At 35.7% G+C, this 20,836-nt stretch overlaps 1 protein-coding gene across 1 annotated transcript in view; it reads right to left on the bottom strand.

Annotated features, from left to right (window-relative positions):
• Positions 1–20,836, bottom strand: part of TTC27 (tetratricopeptide repeat domain 27) — a 142,011-nt gene that overhangs the window by 93,722 nt on the left and 27,453 nt on the right. The window contains exons 7-9 of the mRNA XM_086628150.1: positions 17,417–17,553; positions 12,868–12,980; positions 373–439 (exon numbers count right to left, since the gene is read on the bottom strand). Of these exons, the coding sequence (XP_086484276.1) occupies positions 373–439; positions 12,868–12,980; positions 17,417–17,553 (317 nt within the window). The remainder of the gene's footprint in view (positions 1–372; positions 440–12,867; positions 12,981–17,416; positions 17,554–20,836) is intronic.

The following is a 20,836-nucleotide window of genomic DNA, read 5'->3' as shown; positions in this document are numbered from 1 at the left end:
GCACTGTTCAAAGAAGAGCACTTTGAACACTAGTGCTATAGGAAGAATTTGTTGTAAAATGGCATGGTCTAATATTACATTATAATCATAGTTAATAAAAAATAAAATAAACACATTAAAAAATGCTTTGTGTGTATCTTCACATAATGAAATTAAATTTTTACATGTCAAGCTCATCCTGCATGATGATGGCTCAAAACTGGGTTGAACTTCAGCATCACTAAGGAAAAGTTAATGAAATCACTGAGTATTAAACCAAATTTGGTTTACAAACAGTTTCATGATTAATGTGATTGACAGGTTACTGCTTGGTACTCAATTTAAATACTAAGTGAAAACATGTTTACTAAGAGGTCCAGATAAATTACTTACGGAAGTAAAAGCCAGAAGTTCCTCTTCAGTTAATTTGTGTATTGGATTGTTCTTTTGGAAGTCTATACTATAAAAAGAAAAAAATAAAATAAAGCAATGCTGATTTAATCTTTAGAATAATGCTATGCAGGATGCATTTTTCAAACTTGCAGAAATCTAAAAGACATTCTAGAAAACTGTTACATTGACAAATGGGAGTATGGTACGTGCAGAAGAAGGCCTAGACCTAGGAGCAGTCACAGAAATAAAAGAACCATTTAGAACCAAGATATTTTAGTATTGCCTTTCCAGGACCATTCTAAATTGAGGCGTCTTACTCAGCTTAAGCTTATGAGAGTAACAATTTTACAAATCCTAACCAATTTTAAATCCATTCCCTGTTTTTACAAAGGTCTGGTTTCAGTTAAAATTCTATGACTAATTGAACACAGATTCTGCAAAGACAAAAACCACTAACACTTAAAAAGTGCTGAAGGGTAATCTCAAACACACCCCCTCTTTCTAATCACTCAAGGAACAAGACCACAGGGCTCCATCTCTCACTAACCAGCACTACAACTAGCTTGTGGTATACAAAGAGGGTACCAGAAGAATACACAGAGATGAGAATTAAAATTATTTTATTCACAGTTGGACATGTTTAGAGAGATGATAAAGAAATTTGGCTTACAACTCTACATCCCACCAACATTTACAAATATGCTACAAGAGATACCTCCAAGTGGCATAAAGAGCAACAAGGCTACAGTTCAAGCTCCTTGTGAAAACAAAAGATACCAAGTGAAAATACATCCTAAATCATACCACAGAGTATGGATCATCACTAAACCTATTGTGGTGGGTTAGGCCACTCCGGCAACTATACCCTACACAGTCCCCTCTCACCCTCCCCCACCCCAGGGATGAGGGAGAGAATCAAAGAGGAAAAAGAAGAGAGACCCGTGGGTTGAGATAAGAACAATTTACTACTACCGCTACCAATATCTATATACACAGATATGTACAAGGATAAACATATGCAAACGAGTGATGTACAGTGTAATCGCTCACCACCCCTTGATCGAGGCCTGTCTCGTTACGAAGCTGCAATCCCGAAATAGATAAAACTCGATACTGCGATCCTCGATGAACGGGAGTCCCGAGACAGGGAGTGAGAGAGAGGAACAAAAAACACTCTGAGAGCCTGAAAGTGAGAGTCCCAGAAGGGCAAAAGCCCTTCTTTCTGGCTGACCCTCACTGGGCATGATGCTGCATGATATGGAATCGTAATTGGCCAATTTGGCCCTCAATCTTAAGTTCAGGTACAAATCGTAAGGAGAGTCGTGGACCCCTTGTCCCAGCTATACTCCTCCCTTATCCTGTTGTGCTCCTGCACACTGGCAAGAACCCGGCAAGCTGAAAAAGTCCTTGAGACCTCAGTGCCAACTATAAACATCAGTGCACTATCAGCATTCTTCTCAGAGCGAGCCTCTGAGTAAAACCAAAACACGGAGTTGTTCTAGCTGCTAAAAAGAAGAGCTAACTCTGTCCCAGCTAAAACCAGGACACCTATACAATGGCTATATACATAAGCTTAAATCCATCACAGTATTCCTTAAACTTTGCAGAAATTTAACCTATAATATGCACCTGGGGAGGAACAGGCCCATGCACCAGTACAAGCTGGGAGCAGACCATCTGGTAACAAGCTTGGCACAAAAGGACATGGAGGTCCTGACGAAAACTAAGGTAAACATGAGCCAGCAATGTGCCCTTGCAGCAAAGTCATCCAAAGCCTCCTGGGCCGCATTAGGAAGGGCACTGCCAGCAGGTTGAGAGGTGATCCTTCCCCTCTACTCAGCACTGGTGAGATCGTGCCTGGAGTGCTGTCACCAGAGCTCTGCGCTCCTCAGTTCAAGAGACGTGGACTGGAGTGTGCCCAGCAAAGGGGCACAAAGACGGTTAAGATAGTGGAGCATCTGACATACAAGAAGAGGATGAGAAAGCTGGGATGGTTTAACCTGGAGAAGAGAAAGCTCAGGGGGATCTTATCAATGTGTATAAATACCTGAAGGCAGGGAGTAAACAAGACAGAACTACACTCTTCTCAGTGGTGCGTAATGTGTGGACTAGAAACAATGTGTACAAACTGAAATCCAGAAAATTCCACTAAAAAATTAGGCAAAACCTTCATTAAACTGAGGGTGGTAAAGCACAGGAAGGCATTACCCAGAAAGGCCGTAGTGTCTCCATCCTTGGAGATATGCAAGGCCCAACTGGACATGGCCATAAACAACCTGCTCTATTCAACTGTTTCAAGCAAGAAAGTTGGACAAGATGATCTCTAGAGGTCCATTCCAACCTCAACAATTTCACTCAATTTTCATTTAATGATAGTTACAGTTTACATTTTTTAGCCTTATATTTTGTTAACAAAAGAAAGAAGAGAGCGTATTTCTTACTGAAAGCTAGAAATAAGCTGACTTTTTTTTACAGTGTACTTAAAAATTTCTCTCTGCATTGTGCATGTTACTGGGTATCATGACACTGATCTCTGTTGTCATCCTATTCCAACTACCTCATGTAGAATACAGAAGGATTTGTGGCTTTTTTTTGTTTGTTTTCTTGGTAAGGTTTTTTTTCCCCTTAATCTTAGTCAAAAAATTTAATTTAGTTTCATTTCTCTTCCTGAAGAATAACAAATGTAACATTTATGCTCTGTCCAGGACATACTGCAGGCTCTGAGGAACAACTAAGGGATGTGCTGTCTAATGAGTTTACACTGTCTTCATATCTGAGTATACTCAATGAGACTGTAAGAGTTGAAAGGAGACAGCACAGAGAAAAGAGTTTGAGAAATGCACTAAATTGCCATTTATTTACAGAGTGACTGAATATCCTAAATGAAGCAAGAATCTGCTTTTCAGTAGACAACTTTCCTCTGTCTTCTAGTGCTTATAGTCTAAAATGGTCAAGATAGAAAAGGTAAAACATATGGATTTTTCTTTTGGTAAATTCTACTGAAGTATATAGCAAGAATGCATTTGGAAATTTTTTAATACTATATTGCTTTTTACTTTTAAGTTACTTCCCCAGTCACTCAGTTATCTGCCAGCTGTGAAAAAAGGCCAGAGTGCCTGTGATGGTTTTTGTTTTTTCCTCTAAAGAAAAGATACAAAAAAGTATTACGACCTAATAAAAAAATTCTAACAGTAAGCAGCAAAGCACTCGAGATAAGAAAAACTGATGCCATTCAAGCCCTCTTATCTCTTTATCTTTGCAGGCCCACAAAAAGAAATAGAATTATCTGTGTAGACGAGTGCTAAGCCTCCATCCTGATGGCATGGGTCTCTTCCACATTCCATCCCTATAAGATGGAGAAACAAGAGGTAAAAAAAACCCACCAAACAACCTACAGGAAGGGAAAGTTCTCTCTGGAGAGTACTGCTTCAGCATTTGTAGAACAGCCATTATTTATGAACCACCAATATTCATCAAACTAGAGCAGTCTAGGAATGAGTACAGATGAAACATGTAAGAAACTAAGGGATCAGCTTGAAAAAAATTCTAAGTGCAAGTGGCATGTGTTCAAAGGACTGCAGCCAAACACAGGAAGGCTGAGAGACAGAGCAAAAGCTTAATTACACCCTCTTCTGAGATTCAATTTCCTCTTTTAGGAGATTACATCCCTTTTTCCCTCTTCTTCTATAACTTCGGAGATCTACTCTTGACAGTGCTTTTCTTGATGCTTTCTTATCAAACTTTCCCCAAAATTTCTGGGGGGGTGAGGTCAATGACAAATGACTACAAAACCCCTCCAAAGTAAACAAAGTCATCAGTGTGCAGTGAATTTTTTTAAATGCTGAAGAGCTATCACAGAAAGTAAGCAGCATATGGGAGCTGCTCTCTCAATTTATTAAAATGGTAACATCTAAAATTGTTATATAATTTATATATAAAGAATCTAAAAGCATACCAGGTTTAAAGTTGATGATTATTCAGTGCAACGTAAGTCAAAAGAATAAAACGTAGATGTTTTTTAAAACTATTGAGAGATTTATGTGCAAGAGTAAACATCTGTGTTAACTGACAAACATGAGCACATTGCTGGAATCTGAACTGAAATTACATAATTGCAGTTCTTTAAGGTTCAAGGTTTCATGAAAAGGGTTTTTTCATCTCTTTGACAACAATAATCCTCTGATTAATCAACCAGCTAGTTTTATCCTGTAACAACAGAGGCACCTAATAAGGCAAACTGGGTAGGTGGGTGAGAGAGGAAATGCGTTACTGACCAGGATTTTTTTTTAAAAAAGATTTGCACATTGTTGTAGGGAAGAATATGATCAGAGCAGCTGAAAACCAACAATTTCTAAATCAGCAGAAAGCTTGAGAGATCTTTCAACTCTCCTTCCTGCTCTACAAACCTCTGTAACTTCAGACAAACGTTTACCCAGTTTATTCCTAAAGAACTCCCATGACAGAGGTTGCACACATGCTCTGTAACACTGATGCTGATGTTTCATAATACCATCAGTTTGAGTAAGCTGTATGAGTGTGGCCACAATGAAATACCAACTGTGCTTTTGGTTGAGCACTGATGAGGAAGGGCTTTGAAAAGCAAGTGAAGACCTTGACATCATCTTTTATTCTTGTTATGTTCAGTAAAGTTGGACTCTGTCAATAAGGAAAGCTAACTATTATTCCTCCTTCTTGATTTAACTTGTATGATTCTGAACTTGATGAAGAGACCAGTTGGGGGAAAAAAATTTATTAACTTACAGTAATGCATTTTCACCCATCTTCCCGCAGAAAAGAAATGATGTTATTGGTGAGCTTTTTTGAAAGTTTTAGACAACACTGGTAGGAAAAAATTCTGTTTACATATCACTCTTTTTTTCCTTCCTTGAGAAAATTTTTCATGAAAACAGGAAAGTAATAAAGAATTTCTCTGCTTCAGTTACTTCTTTACTTGTCCAATGTCAGCTGCTAGCAGGAATACTTACAGTAAGCCTGAGGCAGAAAACTAAAGTCACTCAACACTAGTCACTAATACAAATGTGACATCAGATGAAAAATAAATTTCTCTGTCCATGGGGGTAAAAAAAAAATTAAAAAGGCAGCAAGAAAGCTTCAAATATTATAACAAGATCACCACAACACCTAGGCAACCACAATGATAAGTAACACGAACAAAGCTTTTGAAAAGCACAGGTAAACCAAGGGACTAGTACATTTTGACAAAATTGGAACTTGTTTTTCAGCATCCTAAAGAGATATTGATTCAAGCAGAAAGGATTAGTTCTCTTCTTATTCTAGATACGCTTTTGTCACAGCTTTTTGAAGCATATAGATGTAGCTCTTCCAGATCAAAGCAGTGCTAAAATAGGTCTCTAATTTCCATTTCTGCCACATCCATGTACAATGCTTTAAGACACAAGTACAGTAATGCAAGCCTCGAAAGACAAGAGAAAAATTGAATTGTTTTAATGAGTTTCCATGCTGAATCAAATAAAGTTTAAAGCTGTATTTTAAATCTGAATCTAGAGTAGAATTGTAGCTTGGTTTTAAGCATTTTTAATGACTGTGTTAGCTCTCAACAGAGTAATTTACGAACATTTCACTTCTACGCCCTGTATTTGCTCTGATTTCCATGACAGGTTAAGCATTTCACTCCAGAGAATTTCAGGAGCTAAAATCAGAGCAGAATTTAGGATCTGTTGCTGCAGGATCTGTGATCAGGCATCTTTTCATAACAATATGAAGTGAAGTCAATAGTCACGACATCATTCAGCTTTGCAAGGTATTTTCTGCCCATTCTTGAATCCTGTCTTAGGGAGTTGAATGAAGACGGAAAGGAAACAAAGAGAAATAGACATTCTTTAGACAGATAAAACAGAACCTAAGAGTAAGTAAGATCTACTCTGCAGCAGAAAAAAAGCATTTTCTAGGAAATCAGCAAAAGCTAATTGCCAATAGCTTACAATTTACAACCAATTCTATAATCTGATTAATCAGATCTACATTGGCAGCCTAATGGATATCAGTTTAACTAGTTATATAGTTTGGGACTTAATTAGCTATAATCTTTGCAACAGTGGAATTAACAGCAATCATTCCAAAGTATCCCTTTTCGGATTACGACTAAATATTTTTGTTTCAAGAACAGATTTAGAAAGTTAACAAATGTTAGAGAACATTGTTAAAATCTATTAAAAATAAAACAGTGTTCTTCAAATAGCTGAAGTTGTATTATAACAGAACACAGAAAGGATCGAAAACTCTGGAATATTAAATAATAATGAAATAGCTCTAAAAATATAATTAAGGAGTTCAAAAAGTGTTTAAGGTGCAACTAAGTAAAAGAGTCTAAAATCAATGCTAAATCCTTCTTCCAATACAGCAGGAAGAAAAATTGTGAGAGTCCACAGGACAATATGACAGCCATAGTATAAAAGCCATTGCAGAGAAGCAATATGAATTCATTGCACTGCATTTATTGTAGAAGAACACAGTAAAATTCCCACTAGAGAGCCTTTTTGGGTACGGGAGAGAATTACAGGAGAGAAGAATCTCCCTGAAATTAAAAAGCTGCAAAAGAGGTCACATGCTAAGAGGCTGGATGCTAAGAAGTTAACACAACCATACAGTATTGAGAAAAAAAAGTTTAAAGTGAGCTTTAGGATTAAATAGCTGAGATACTAAAAGGAGTGTCTACGTCCCCATTTAAAACTACCTCAGTACCTGAAGAAAGCAACAAAAATGATGTCAGCCTTTAAAATTGGTGTAACTACTGGCTTGTACACATATCATCTGTTGCAGGTAAGTAAGGAGAGACTATACAAATGTACAGAAGGACTAGAGACACCTGGACAAATACAGCGTGTGTAGGGAGAGTCAGACAGGTTTCTCTGGAAAAAAAAAATAAAAATCTTGCATTATAAACCTGTTGGGGGCTTTTGGGAGATTTAACCAGCATGAGGATATACATAAGATGGATCTCTGAAAGATTTTTTGAGAGGTCCCTCACCAAAAAGGACTTTAAAAGAAACTGAGCATTCATGAGATAAGAAGGAATGTCTTGGCAAAGCTCAGTAATTGATTAAAAGATAGGAAATGGTATGAGACAAATAGTCAGCCATCCCAATAGACAAGGTCACCAGTGTAATACCGAAAAGGTTTTGTGTTGTGATCCGTGTGCCATCCTATTAATAAACTGGAACAGGAGAACGTACAGTGAGGTGAGAAAACCTGCAAATGATAAAACGTTCTTTGAAGTAAGGATATGAATAGACAATAAGGAGCTGCAGGAAGACCTTACAGGATAATAAAGTAAAAATGCCAAGCAATGCACAATAGGAAACTGTAGCTTCACAAAAAAAATGATAGGTTCTGATCAGGCCATTTGTATTCAGAAGCAACTCTTTAGCACTGTTTTCAGCTGCCTGAAAACATTAGCTCAGTATTAGGCAGCTGTTAAAAAGGCAATTCAAAATGTGAGTAATTAATTAGGAAAGTAATAGACAATAATGTATTAGGACGTACTAGATAAAGTATACAAATAAATAACATAAAGCCACATAAAATATGACAGAAAGCCTTTGTCCACTCATAGTAGTATGTTCTGTTCTGGACCTTTCATTTGAAAAGCAGTAATTCAGTATTGGAAAAATTTCAGAAAGACAGCTAAAACAACTGTTGTTTTATGATGATGAATAATGATGTTTTATGCCTTGTAAAAGTACAACAATTTCTGCAAAAGGAATGTGTGATTAGGCTAGAACTAACCAAAGGAGGCCATTGCAGAGGTTTTCAAAATTGTTAGGAAATAAGAGCGTTAAGCCACTAAACGAAGCTACTAGCAACCAAAACTACTGGAGAAGGTTTTTTTGAACAGCAGACACAAAATATGTGGACAGATCTTTGCCAAAGGATGCTACCACTGCAAGAAATTTGCATAGGCTCAATGGAAGATGACAAATATCTGAGAGAACCATTGAGGGCTGTCATGCAAACAAGCCAGATCAGGCTCAGGAAATGACTCTTTAGAGGATGGGAAAGTGTTAGGGAGAAGGGAGCACCACATGTTGACCTGTTGCTGTTCACCTTTAGGTATCTTCTCACAGGCACTCTTGAAGACAGAGTGTAAAGTCAGATGGATGAAGACAACTGCTGAGTTTTTGTTTGCTTATGTTTCCTGGCACATTACATCTCTGCAAGTGCAGACAATGCAAATTCAAGTTCCTCAGCTGACTACTTAAAACCACGGTTAACTAGTATGAGATGGATGATGAAGAATAGGTAGGTCAGACTTTCCACATACGCGTTTTTACGAGTATTTGCTGTATTTCTATGCAGTTTTACCAGCTGTGTTAATTTTGTGAATGAGAGCCAAACCCAACAAATTGATCACTATACAAGCATTTTCAAAATTTCAGAAAAGTCTTTCATGTGACTAACATTTTTATGACAGTATTCTGAAGAGCAAGACAGGAAGTTCATTTCCCATTGGAATCTCTTCACACAGCTGTAGGTACTGGTGCACAGCAATATATTTTTGTAGCAATTGATTTTAAACAGCCATAAACTGACAACAGTGACATCCCTGTTCTGTCTGGCACCTGTAATTGGTTTGTTTAAAAAAAATACTGTTAATTTACACCTACATGATATGTTTGTAAAGATGGGCCAGAGTGCCAAAAAGTATTTAACAGAAACCTTCATCATCTTTAATGCTGTTCAAGATTTTACTTCATAGTTTTTACGTGCACAGGATGACATGTCTAAGTTCTGGCCTTCCACAGTCAGTTTAACATAATCTTTTCCATTGCAGTGGCTTGGAAGACAGAATGCTTTCTCTTGTAAAAACAGATGAAAATGGTTGTTTACCTGCCATTGTCTTGTACTTCTGATACAAGCTACATAGCATGACCTTGCTATAAAGAGCAAATAAGGCTGCAATCATATATATATATATATAAAATATATAATCCTAATAAGTACAAGATCAATGTTACTTAACTTTAACCATGTAAAATTTAGGCCTTTAATCTACTTAACTGTCTATGCTTCCTTCAGAGTTGATGCAAAAATACAGATAAACATAGGGAGTGATTCAATCCATTGTAAAATAAGTGTTTAAGTGAAATGAATCACATGGTGATTTCTCCATTGACAAGAGACAGTCAACTAAAATTAGATTCTCAAATTTCAAGTAGCTAAACATTTTCCTGTTTCACTACCCAAGTTTCCCATGATGTTTCCCTTACCAACATGCATATTGGCTTTTTTTTTTCTAATTACTCAATTGATTCAAAAGCTTAGCAATTCTGTTAAAAATCCTTTAGTCCTAATGCTATTTAGTGCTTATGCAGCTGTTTCAAATACGGTTCTACAGCTCACTGTGTAAACTGAATAATATATTATTATTCAATGTATTACTGTATAATAAAAGTTCAGCTTCCTGATGCTTTCCTTACCAGTTGAAGACTGGTGCATAGGCTTTGGCTGAGCTGAGATACCTCCAGAACAACACACTATTTTGATCTGATTTGATCTTTGAGAGACAGCAAAAGATTGAGAAATAATCAGCCATTGGACATTTCTTTTTGCTTTCTTAGAATTTTCTATAGCCATATCTAATTTCTAAAAGCTTTCCCCTCTTAAAAAATGGTGAATCAAGTCATGAGAAGGGATTTTGTTCCCAAGCTGCTGACACACAGTTGCTGTTGTCTATTCTAATAGCAATCTAATTTGGGTTATTTCTAAGTGACAAGGGAAACATTCTTCCCTCTTAGTTTCTCAGCATTTTGGCATCTATACTATATTAATACATTATTTAAATCATACTTGGGCCCATTCTTTGAAGTCTTTAATGTTTTTATTTTATTTTATTATTAAATTAGAATTTCAGTATCTTTTTCCATCAGCCTCTGAATGTTTCGTTTGAGGGTCTATACAAAGTTTTGGCCACAGTCTTAAGGTCTAACTATAAAAGAAATTTTATACCATCATGACTACTTATTTTTACCTAAAATATCAAAAAAGTCCTATCCAAGTGATTCCTCTGCAATCCTAGGATTTTCTTTCCATATTTCCTTTAGGTTGCATTACTCCTGCAGTGAGGTGATCTCAAGATACCTCCAGATATTTTCTTCCTATGCAGATACCACAAAATCTGGATACAATAGAATAAGAAACCTTTGTGCAAGCAAGGCAGACTGGCGTGGCTTTTTCCCCCATACTTTGTTTTAGCTACAGTTTCATTACCATAAGAGGCAAACGTTTTCTTTTATTCTCTGCAAACTGTTCAATATTTGGAAGAAAAGGAATTTGCAGAGAAGAAATAGAATAGCCGAACACTTTAAAGGAAACTGCCTCAAACTACAGATGCCACAGAGAACTGGCTGGGTACAGTTTACACTGCTATTTTATTTATCAGTAATCCATTTGCATAAAAAGTTATTCTTTTCTTAAATCAGTGTAACAGAGAAAGGTTGAAAAAAATCTAACTGATTCAGGCTCATGCATGTTATTTTACAAGCTGGCTTAAGCATACTGCATGAGATGTTGCTTGGATTTTTGTAGACAGATGGTCTGAGATATTTCAAGACTTCAAAAAATATTTTATATCCTTTTAAAATGTTATTGGAGAGAGTAGATGAAAGTGTTTGCACTGATACGGTAATAGTATTTTGTTTAGCCATTTGAGCATTGTAACTTACTTGAAATGAAACTTGCTTTATAGCAGAAAATATTACGTGTATTCAGGTAATTCCATAGCATCTTATGTAATTGTAATTAAGTGTTTTCTGAAAGCTGTAATACTTTTCAGTTTGTTCTGTTACCAAAAAAAAACTTCTGCATGCTGCTGATTTTGAGTTAACATTATTTAGCTACATAAATCTCAGTTGAATTAAAGGGCATTTCTGTGACATTTGCTGTCAAACAAATACTAGCAAGCACAGTGAAATGTATAGGAAAAAACTTGCTCACATTTACTCTTTTTCTTTACTGCAGGCTGCCTTTCTTCAACAAACCAGGTGAGTCTCTAAAAGTTTATTTGCATTAGCAAAAACATCCACTGCTGACAATGACAGTCAAAACCAGATACTATTAAGGTGGTACTAGACCTAAAACAAAGCCTAGGTAGAACTGCTTTGGAAACTTACAGGAATTCTAAAAGCCAACTTATTAATTATGAAATGAAGCAGTTACTCTACAGAACTGAAGTCCTCAAGCATAAAAGAAAAGCAAGGAATTTGCTATAGCTAAGGTTTGAGAAGTATGTTTTGCTTAAAAGCCAACACTAAATGCTTTAATACGTATATGTTTCCTTGCAAACTGATATGCCAATAGCTGGTATAGACACCATGGGTACGGCCAGCAATCCAATGCCTAAACTCCACTCAGTCACAAGTGTTGCATCCTAAATCCCCTCAGAAGAACAGTTCCCAAAGCTGGCATTCCATTAGTATTTCTGCAGTATGGCTGGATATCAAATCTTGTCTCCATCTATGACTGAAAGAGTTTCAGTGGCTTAACATTATCCCACACAATTTACCGTTCCTATGGGGAAGCAACATTGACTTTTTTTTTTTTCTGGATGTTTTTAGTTTCTTAAATGAGCTTCTTGCCTTGAGACCTGCCAAACTCACATACCACTTGGATTATAATATATACATACATCTGGCAGACAAGATGGTTTCTAGCCACCATTCAGAGCATGACAGTGGCAGTTTCAAAGTGACATATTGTGGTCAAGAAACCTACTGTGCAGCCAGTCAATGTCATGCTCAAATTCTGCCCTTTCAGAAAAAAAAATAGTAATTATGTGATAACTGTCATCAGCTAAATGACCACTATGTCATAGAAAAAGTATTTCTTTATCAGAAAACGAGGATATTCATTAGCAGCCAACTTATTATCCTCAAATCTGAAGATGCTTTTTGCTCTTCTGTGACATTTCCAACACCTATGTAGCATACAATTCCTGAAAGCCAGGAAAATTAAGAAAAAACTTAGGTGCAAAACCACAAGGACACTGTACTATAGCTTGTAACTAGCAATGGATGCTCTGAATTTACACAAGTATTCCCGTTGCACTGAATAGCAGGGCAGCATTTCACTTGAAAGACATGGCTGATCCTCATAGGAAGCTGGCCACTGCAGACTCTGAAATATGTTTTTGAAATTTACCAAAGTATCATAACTTTATGGTAGCTAACACCAATTGACATGTGACACATGATTAAACTGAGGCACAAAGAACAAGATGCTTTTCCAGGATAAGAGAACAATGTAGCAATTAATGAAACATGGCTGAAATTCTGAACTGGACACTAATGTTCACTCTGAGATAACTGAAAAGGCCATCCACATATAATGCAAATCTTCTAGCATTTTAGCCAGTCTATATGATAAGGAAAAAAAGTTCCATCAAGTCACCACTTCATTAGTTCATTATCACAATGATTCATGCAGTATGTCTTTTTAAGTAACCATGAACTAACTTACCATATTCCAAGGATTACAGCAAGCTCTTCAGCGCATAAATCAGGTACCTTGTACTGATCAGCATCTGCTAATTTTATCTCATTAAGCACTGTATCATCATTTAAATCATAATTCTGTTGAAGGAGAAAAAAATATTTAAAAATAGATAGGAATGGTTGCAGAGAAACTGATGTATTCAAAATATGAAAATAATAGACTTGTTTGAAAAATAATTATACAAACATCAGAAAACAACAAAATAGAAAGTAATTTACCATTATTATGATAGGATAACTGATTGAGCCAGTAGAAGGAAACATCATGCAAATCACTTTTGCTAGAAGTACACTGGTTGTCGTGCAGGAGGAACAGCATTCAGAGCAACTTTAAAGTTACCTGAATATTGATTTTCTACTCAAATAAGGGCTGAAGGGGATTTTCCTTTTCAATTCCTTTCAATTCCTTCTGTTGCTTAGAGTATTAAAAATTTCCTCCTCTATCATATATAATCTGCTTCAGCTTGTCTGTATAAAGTTAAGTGCCTTCCTAACACGCAGGTTTTCAGGCTAGTGATCATGGACTTCTGGGAATGTATGGATTTCTTTTTAAGTATCAGCAAAGTGCAAGTAAGTAAAGTATGCCTTCTGCCAGTACAGTCAAATTCCTCACATAGGGAACTGCTTTTTTTTTTTTTTTTAAAGGAGTTTTGCAAATTAAAGAAACACAGATGACCACCGAGCTAGCATCTCCAAATACATTGTCCTTGTAAAGGTAAGAACAGATATTCTGAAAACATTTGCTCATGGACAAGTACTTGTTTAAGGACTACTCAGTTTAACTTTTACGAAGAAGTATGCTACCTGAAGTTCATTGTCTGTCATTTAACTTAAAGAAGAAAATAATATAATCTGTGACTGAAAAATGTAAATGACCATGTTCACAGAATTTGTGTTTGTTTGGAAAAAGCAAAAGATTCCTTTGGCTACAAGTAAGGAGGAGGTAGTTGTAATACTACTTCTCCTTCCCCTGAAAAAAAAAATCCCAAAACACAAAAAACCAGTCTTTAAACCAATTATTGTACTACTCGTTTTTAGTTACCAGTAGTAGTTTGCAGAATTTATTAAAAAGAGAAAATGGATTTATATTAACAGTTTTTTTAACTTCCTTGCGTTTCCCTTCAATGTCCTAGTAGTAGCTGTTTCCAATGAGCATCTTCCATTGGCAGTGTCAAAATGAGGGTCCGAAGAAGAACAGAAAGCAAACAGGAATGCTTTGTAGTGGGTTATCTGCATTCAACACTAATATTTCCATCACATTCATCAGTGTTTTTATCATATTCACCTGTATATTCATCACTATATAAATGAAATTAAACGTGATTTGACAGAGAATGTGAAGAAATTAAGTTTATTTTCTTTTATTTTAAGGGGATAATGAAGATATTCCCACTCTTAAAGGCATATTTAATACCATCATTTTCTTCTCTTACTACATTAGCATATATAAGGATTAACTACCACTTCCAGATGAAAATGATTTTAGAACAGAGCGCTATGCTAGTATAATCATATCAGTTCATTAGATGTAACATAAACTACAATTGAATTTATAAGGCAATTAGTTGAAGTTTCCAGCTTCTAGTCTACATAATCCTTAAAATCTAGCCTGTACAAACAGTACTAATTGCTTTAACTTCACTGCAAATACTGATCAACTGAACTGTACTGCAAGTGCATGCTAGAATTTTAAAGCATGACTTCCATTCCCAGACTTTAAAATAAATTCCTCATTCCCCCAAAACAAAAAAAGAGCTCTGAATTTTTAAAAACTAATCAAACTATCTTAATATACCATTTCATATCAAGAGACCTTATACAACCTCAAGCCTGAGCTTTTCCTTTCACAGAAACACGGTTAGTTTAACTGAATGTGTGCTTTCAGATCATTCAGTTATTGTGAAGAAAGCCGACCTGTGAGCAAAGCTTTGAATTCACAATCTCTAACACTGATTTTGAAATGCAAATAGTTTTCCTTCTAGTGTCATCTGAGATAACATAACTGCTCAGCACCAGAGGGAAGGAGGAAGTGCTTGACTAGAAATCAGCCCAGCCACCAGTCCAACGATTGGCCACATTGCTATACTGGTTGTATTTTTAATGGCATTAATTACTGATCACTTAATTGCAAAACAACTTATTCAGTCACCTTACTGAACAATAAGAGGGGGAGAACTTTAAGACCACAGAAGTAAGCACTCCAAAACAGGAGATAAAAATCAGGTGCGACCAGTCTCAACTTGGCCTTAATACACATTGGCAGAGTTTATAATTCTCTTAGGAAATTCTCCACTTATCCAGGGCAATTCCCAACTTTAGAAAAATCTAATATTTTCCTTTATCTGCAGATGGCAGATGTAAAATAAGAGCACTGGAGAGGGGAAGAAAACTTCCCTATAATAATTTTGAAGCATGATCACAGGCATTTTAGCTTTCCATATGCATATGTTAATTCTGCAGAGATTCTCAGCACCTCTCAAGATTTAGCTTCTATGTATTTTCCATGAATAACAGCCTTTTAAAGGTATACAAGATGCATCAAGCATCTGGCCTAAGCTTAGACAGAGATGCAATGATGCTGGTAGTTTTTGGCAGATAAAGAATAGCATTAACTCCAATTTTAGCTAAAAGAACTTCAAGATACACTTAAGGCTGACAACTCTGAGATCAGACTCGTAAAAAGAATCACTAGGACTCACTGTTAAAAGTTAACACAACAAATTACATGAAGTTGTACTTTGATACTACATTATCAATAAAGACATGCTAGAAAAAAGGCAAAAAAAACCTCAAAACCTGTAATTGGTAATTCAACACACATGAATTGAGGAGTCTACTCAATTAGACTGGTCTAATACCTGGAACAGGACACATACACACAACGTCAATAAAATGTCTGAACTTGAAATATCTCAGGTTTTCCTCAAAGCGACACATGATTTTACTATAGTATCTCTGACACACACAAAATGCAGAAACAAAAGGCTCTGGAGTTTGGGTTTTTTTTTGCTTATTTGTTTGTTTTCCCCCAGAAGTAGACTGTGGGAACACAAAGCTTAATTTTCCTTAACAAGCAGCCCAAGTAACTTATGACAATTACATTACACAGTTGCACAGACTTGCACAAAACTCAACTTCCTCCCTGTAGTCAAAATCTCTCAAGTCCCTTCTAGCATCATATTTTTACTTTTCAGAAAGAGTAGATATGCTTACTTTCTCGAGCATTATTTTCAATATACATTTATTAAAATTTTAGTAGGAAAGTATGGATAACATAAGCATGACTAATTTGTAAATGTTCCCAGTGCCCGTATTTTCTTTCTCAAACTCTCCGATAAACTTACTTCAGCAGCTTTGGGTCTGTTCACTAAAAGGTCATATGATTATAGTATTTTATTAGCAAGGATAATTTATTTCATTCCAGGTTATACCTATCGCCTAAAGTAGTGTTATCATGTTTATTGAAACGATATCATTATTTTATTTCAAACTAAATTCCTTATCAGATATAGAATAAAAGGCAAATTCTTCAGAAAGTCGTGAATAACTGGAAAAAATAAGTCATAAAATATCCCAGTTAGGACCCTCTGAGAACAATGCATCCTATCATTTAGTTCTAGGTAAGTTGAACTGAAGTCTACAACAAAGTCTGACACTCACCAAGTGGCCTCCCCCAAGCTCTCATTATCCTTAAATATAGTTTATATAAGCTATACATACTTTCATCACAAGTTGTGACATACATGCAGTCAATCTCTTTTCATCAAAACGAGTAATGACACTAAGGAACACACACAAAAAACTAGGATACTAGGATAGTTAGTCTCCTAAGATATTTGTGCACTCAGTTTAGAAATAGAGAAGTATTGTCAAATTCTTCTGCTTAAGATCCCTACTCAACCTGGAAGTCTATCAAGGTATAACCGTAATGCCTCAATTTATCTCTGGCTTCTTTAGCAAGTCCAAATAACTTCCAATCCCAATCAGAACTTCTCCTCATGAAGGGAAAATACCACCTCAAAACAATTCAGTGGTTGTTGGGCAATTTATAATTGAAGTCATCATGCACACGCTTAAGACCAGAATGGCACCGTCACATAATTCATGTCAGTAGGAATTTCTTATCTTCACACTGTTACTACACATATCTGTCAGTCCTTCGGAATCTGTGCATTTCTGTGACACCTGGAAGGCTATTTTGAAAATTTGCCTCACACTTGTTTTCCTAACTCCACCCTTCTTATTCACTAGAAATTAATACATAAACTGTAGAAGATCATATTTGCAAACATGTTTTTATTTGAGTAGTCACATCTGTCTTGCAGACAGTCATATGTTGTTTTACACCATGTCCTTTAATACTAGGCAAACAACTGCCCCACATCTTTTCCAAAAACTTTTAGAAATCATAAGTTTCTCCTAAGCACTACATACTTTTGCCTTACAGCCACCCAAGAAAAGCTTCAGAACATTTTCATTTTAAGAAATTAAATCAATTCTTCTCAAATACATACCATTGTTAAATTTTCTAGAGGTGTTGGAGCTGGACTTAGTTCACTGTGAGGGAGGAGGAATTCATCTGTTCTTTGGACATCCAAAATAAGCTGTGCAACATATTTTTCCTGAAATCGTGTTCTCTTCCCCAAAGCACCTACAGAAAAATCAATATTAAGTTCATATTAATGAACACTAAAAACCAGTAATCCCATCATATGCTAAAAAGTTGCTCACAAAAACGCAAAATAAAGAGAAACTAATTGAGAATTAACCTATGAAATTCAGCAGCGGTTTAACTCTGCTCCATCTCTTTGCAGAGAACTACATGTGTTCTCACTGCTAGCTATGACATACAAAAAGTACATATTGTAAGTATTTAAACACAGCTAGATAGGTCTTGCAAAGCCACTTTTAGGTAAATTCCCCATATTGTCTCTTGAAAACTCACTGTCATGAAGTTTCATCAGTTCTCTACTTACTTCCTAACAAGAAACCACAACTGTTCCATTTGCCTGCTAAAAGTTAACGAAAACGTGGACACATTTAAGTAAATGAAAATCCCATAATATCTTACAGATCATCATTTTAAATATTGCAAATCTTTATTTGAAGACTTAATCTATGAAGAAGGATCACAGACATGACATTACCTTAATACCGTACATAAGATACCATAAAAGTAACATGGGAGAGAAGTGAAACAGCAAACCATTGAAGGCTGTCTACTGAATTAATTGATATTCAGAATGTACAACGTGAAATTCCTCTCAGTGTTGTTCCTTCAGTTCTTTATTTGACCCACAGACAACTTTTACTAGTTTTTAAGGTGGCAATTGACATTTATACCAAATCGAAAAGAAAACCACATCTGTTTTTTCTCTCTTGGCAACCTGTTTGCAAGCTGCAACCAGAGAAATTCTAGGAGAATTTCAGGACATTAACTTAAAATAACAGGATTCTAACCAGAGTCAAAATGGAGCTAAAAATCACTCTATAAAATGTAGGAGTTTGCTTTCTTATTAGTACTATGATACAATGCTCAAAAAATGTGAACGGTGAAAGCCAAATAACAGAAATGGGGGACTGAATGCTGATCCAGTGTTGCTTTTGCACAACCAATGGAGATCAAGTTCTTAATTTCATTATCACATTGAAAATTTTGCGGGACATAAAATCTCTGAGGTAAAGATGATTGACTGCTCATGTGACAAAGGCCTGAGGATGAGGCCATTGTCAGCAAGAATCACCTAGCACAGGCACTGAAAAAGCAGTCATCCCTTTTTCTTCCTGGAGTTGGAAAGAGAGCAGTACGGAAACGAGAAATTAAACTGATTTCCCCTTTTCTGGCAGTCACTCCTATCAATGGGAAAACCCTGTGTTAAGAGTTTATGAAGAAATTAAAAAGGTTCTAAAAATATAATTTTAAAATTGCAAAGCACACTGCAGAGAAGAGAGATATACAGAAAGAAATACTGGGTGGTAATGATTCGTACTAATTTTACACAGTAGCACTCAATTCTCAATTTTAATAATGCTTGAAAATCATTACACTGTTATTCACTTCCTACTATGTCTTACTACTTAAACAACTGAATAAAACACTTGCAAATTATGCTGGTTACCAATAAATTCATGTGCTACCACCCAAAAACCGAGATTTGTTTATACACACTCCCTCCACCCTATTTCTTTTAAGCAAGGAATTTCTTGCTATTACAGGGAAAAAACAATCATTTTGACTTGGAAAATACATATCGCGTGTTTAAGCTGGGGGAAAAATTTGCTTGCTTTATACCACCATAAATGGTCACAAAAGAGAGGGAATCTACACAGGCTTTACTTTCTGTTCCATATTACAAGTTCCTAGGGATGCATTATTGGGCATGAAAACAATAAGCAGACAACATGCAGAGTCAGAGTTCAGCATTATTAATACTCCAGACCTGTTGATCTTAAATTTATTTTGGATTACCACCCTTCATTTTAGGAAATTTATATGCAAGAAGGACCACAGTCTTCCCCTTTACTGGAAATTGTTTGGTGGAGTTATTGATGATTGTGACTCATTATGAGGGACACAAGGATGCTTTTTAATAAATACAGCACAGTCTGGATTAATGGGATTTTAAAAAGTACATAGGCCAAAACAAGTATGATTTATTCACACACTTCTAAAATAACTTTGGAAAATATTGGTTCTAAATTCTCTCTTTAAGAACAGCACAAATTTCCATGCTGTAATAAAGTGTTCAACCAGTAAGGATCACAACCATTAAAGAATAAAAATCGCTTCAAATCCTTTCCTAAAAAGGAAATTCCTTCCAAAAGCCTTAAAAATGTCTTTGCTAGAGGTTGAATTTTTACATTAAAGCAAAGTCTTTTCTGATGATGTAACATTCCTTTCACTTAGCCAAAACATGCATGTCAAATGAATTTGACTAGAATGCCAACAATTCCCAATTGTTCAGTTCAGTTCATTTGCCTTCAGGTTAGACATCCTTCATAACTATATTAATAGATTTATGGAGATAAACCACAGAACTTTCAGGAGTTTCACAACATTTTTCCAAGAGACATCAACCACCATCTCTCTCTGGGGCTAGCATATACTCTTAGTAAAGTAATCAAAAATAAAAATAATTCCACTGCATCCAAACTTCTTTTACCCCTCTAAAGAAGAGATTCTTTTCCTAGGTTAGATTTAAGGAAATTATTTATCCAAAATCTAAAGACCTCCTTTAAAGGGGAAAAAAAATTCAACATGTAGCTGTAAATTGAGGAATATCAGTGAATAGCAATCTGTCACTTTAATTTTACTTGTTCTTACTTTTTTACTTGTTCTTATTTTTATAGCTTGAGTATCATCATAGGCATTGATGATTTTAACAAAAAATAAGAAAAAATTAGGCTAGTTTTAAAATAAAACTACCTTATAATACCAAGCTTGCAGTAGATGTCACACATGGAACACATCACATGTACAGTAAATATGTACAGAAAAAAACAGTAGGATCAATTGAAATGCATGGAATTCCTTCAAACAAATATATGGAAATTACTCCTATATTTTAAGCAAATACCACTGAATATAATAAATTCATAGTTATGCAAAAACATTATGCCACAAGATTTCAATTACAGATTTTTCAAAGTAAACCTTTAAAACCTTTGAAGAAATAAGCACGGAGTTCCACAAAAGTTGTTTTGGGGTTTTTTTGTTTGTTTGTTTTTTAAATTAAAATATTAAGCAGACTCATAAGCAGAGGTAGCTGCAGCTCCAATCTAAATACAAAGGAACAGCTAGCCTTGTGACGTACACTGGAGTAACAGGTAAGGAGGCTGCAAGTTTCAGTTCCGTAGTCCTTTCCACTAAGAAGTCTATTGAAAAAAATTATATAAAGGTTTTGGCCTTTCTAATCAGACACAAAAGTTCTCAC

Source organism: Tauraco erythrolophus, chromosome 2 (assembly GCF_009769465.1).
Source record: "Tauraco erythrolophus isolate bTauEry1 chromosome 2, bTauEry1.pri, whole genome shotgun sequence".
Classification (NCBI taxonomy): Eukaryota; Metazoa; Chordata; class Aves; order Musophagiformes; family Musophagidae; genus Tauraco; species Tauraco erythrolophus.
This window is presented reverse-complemented; position numbering and strand designations above follow the sequence as displayed.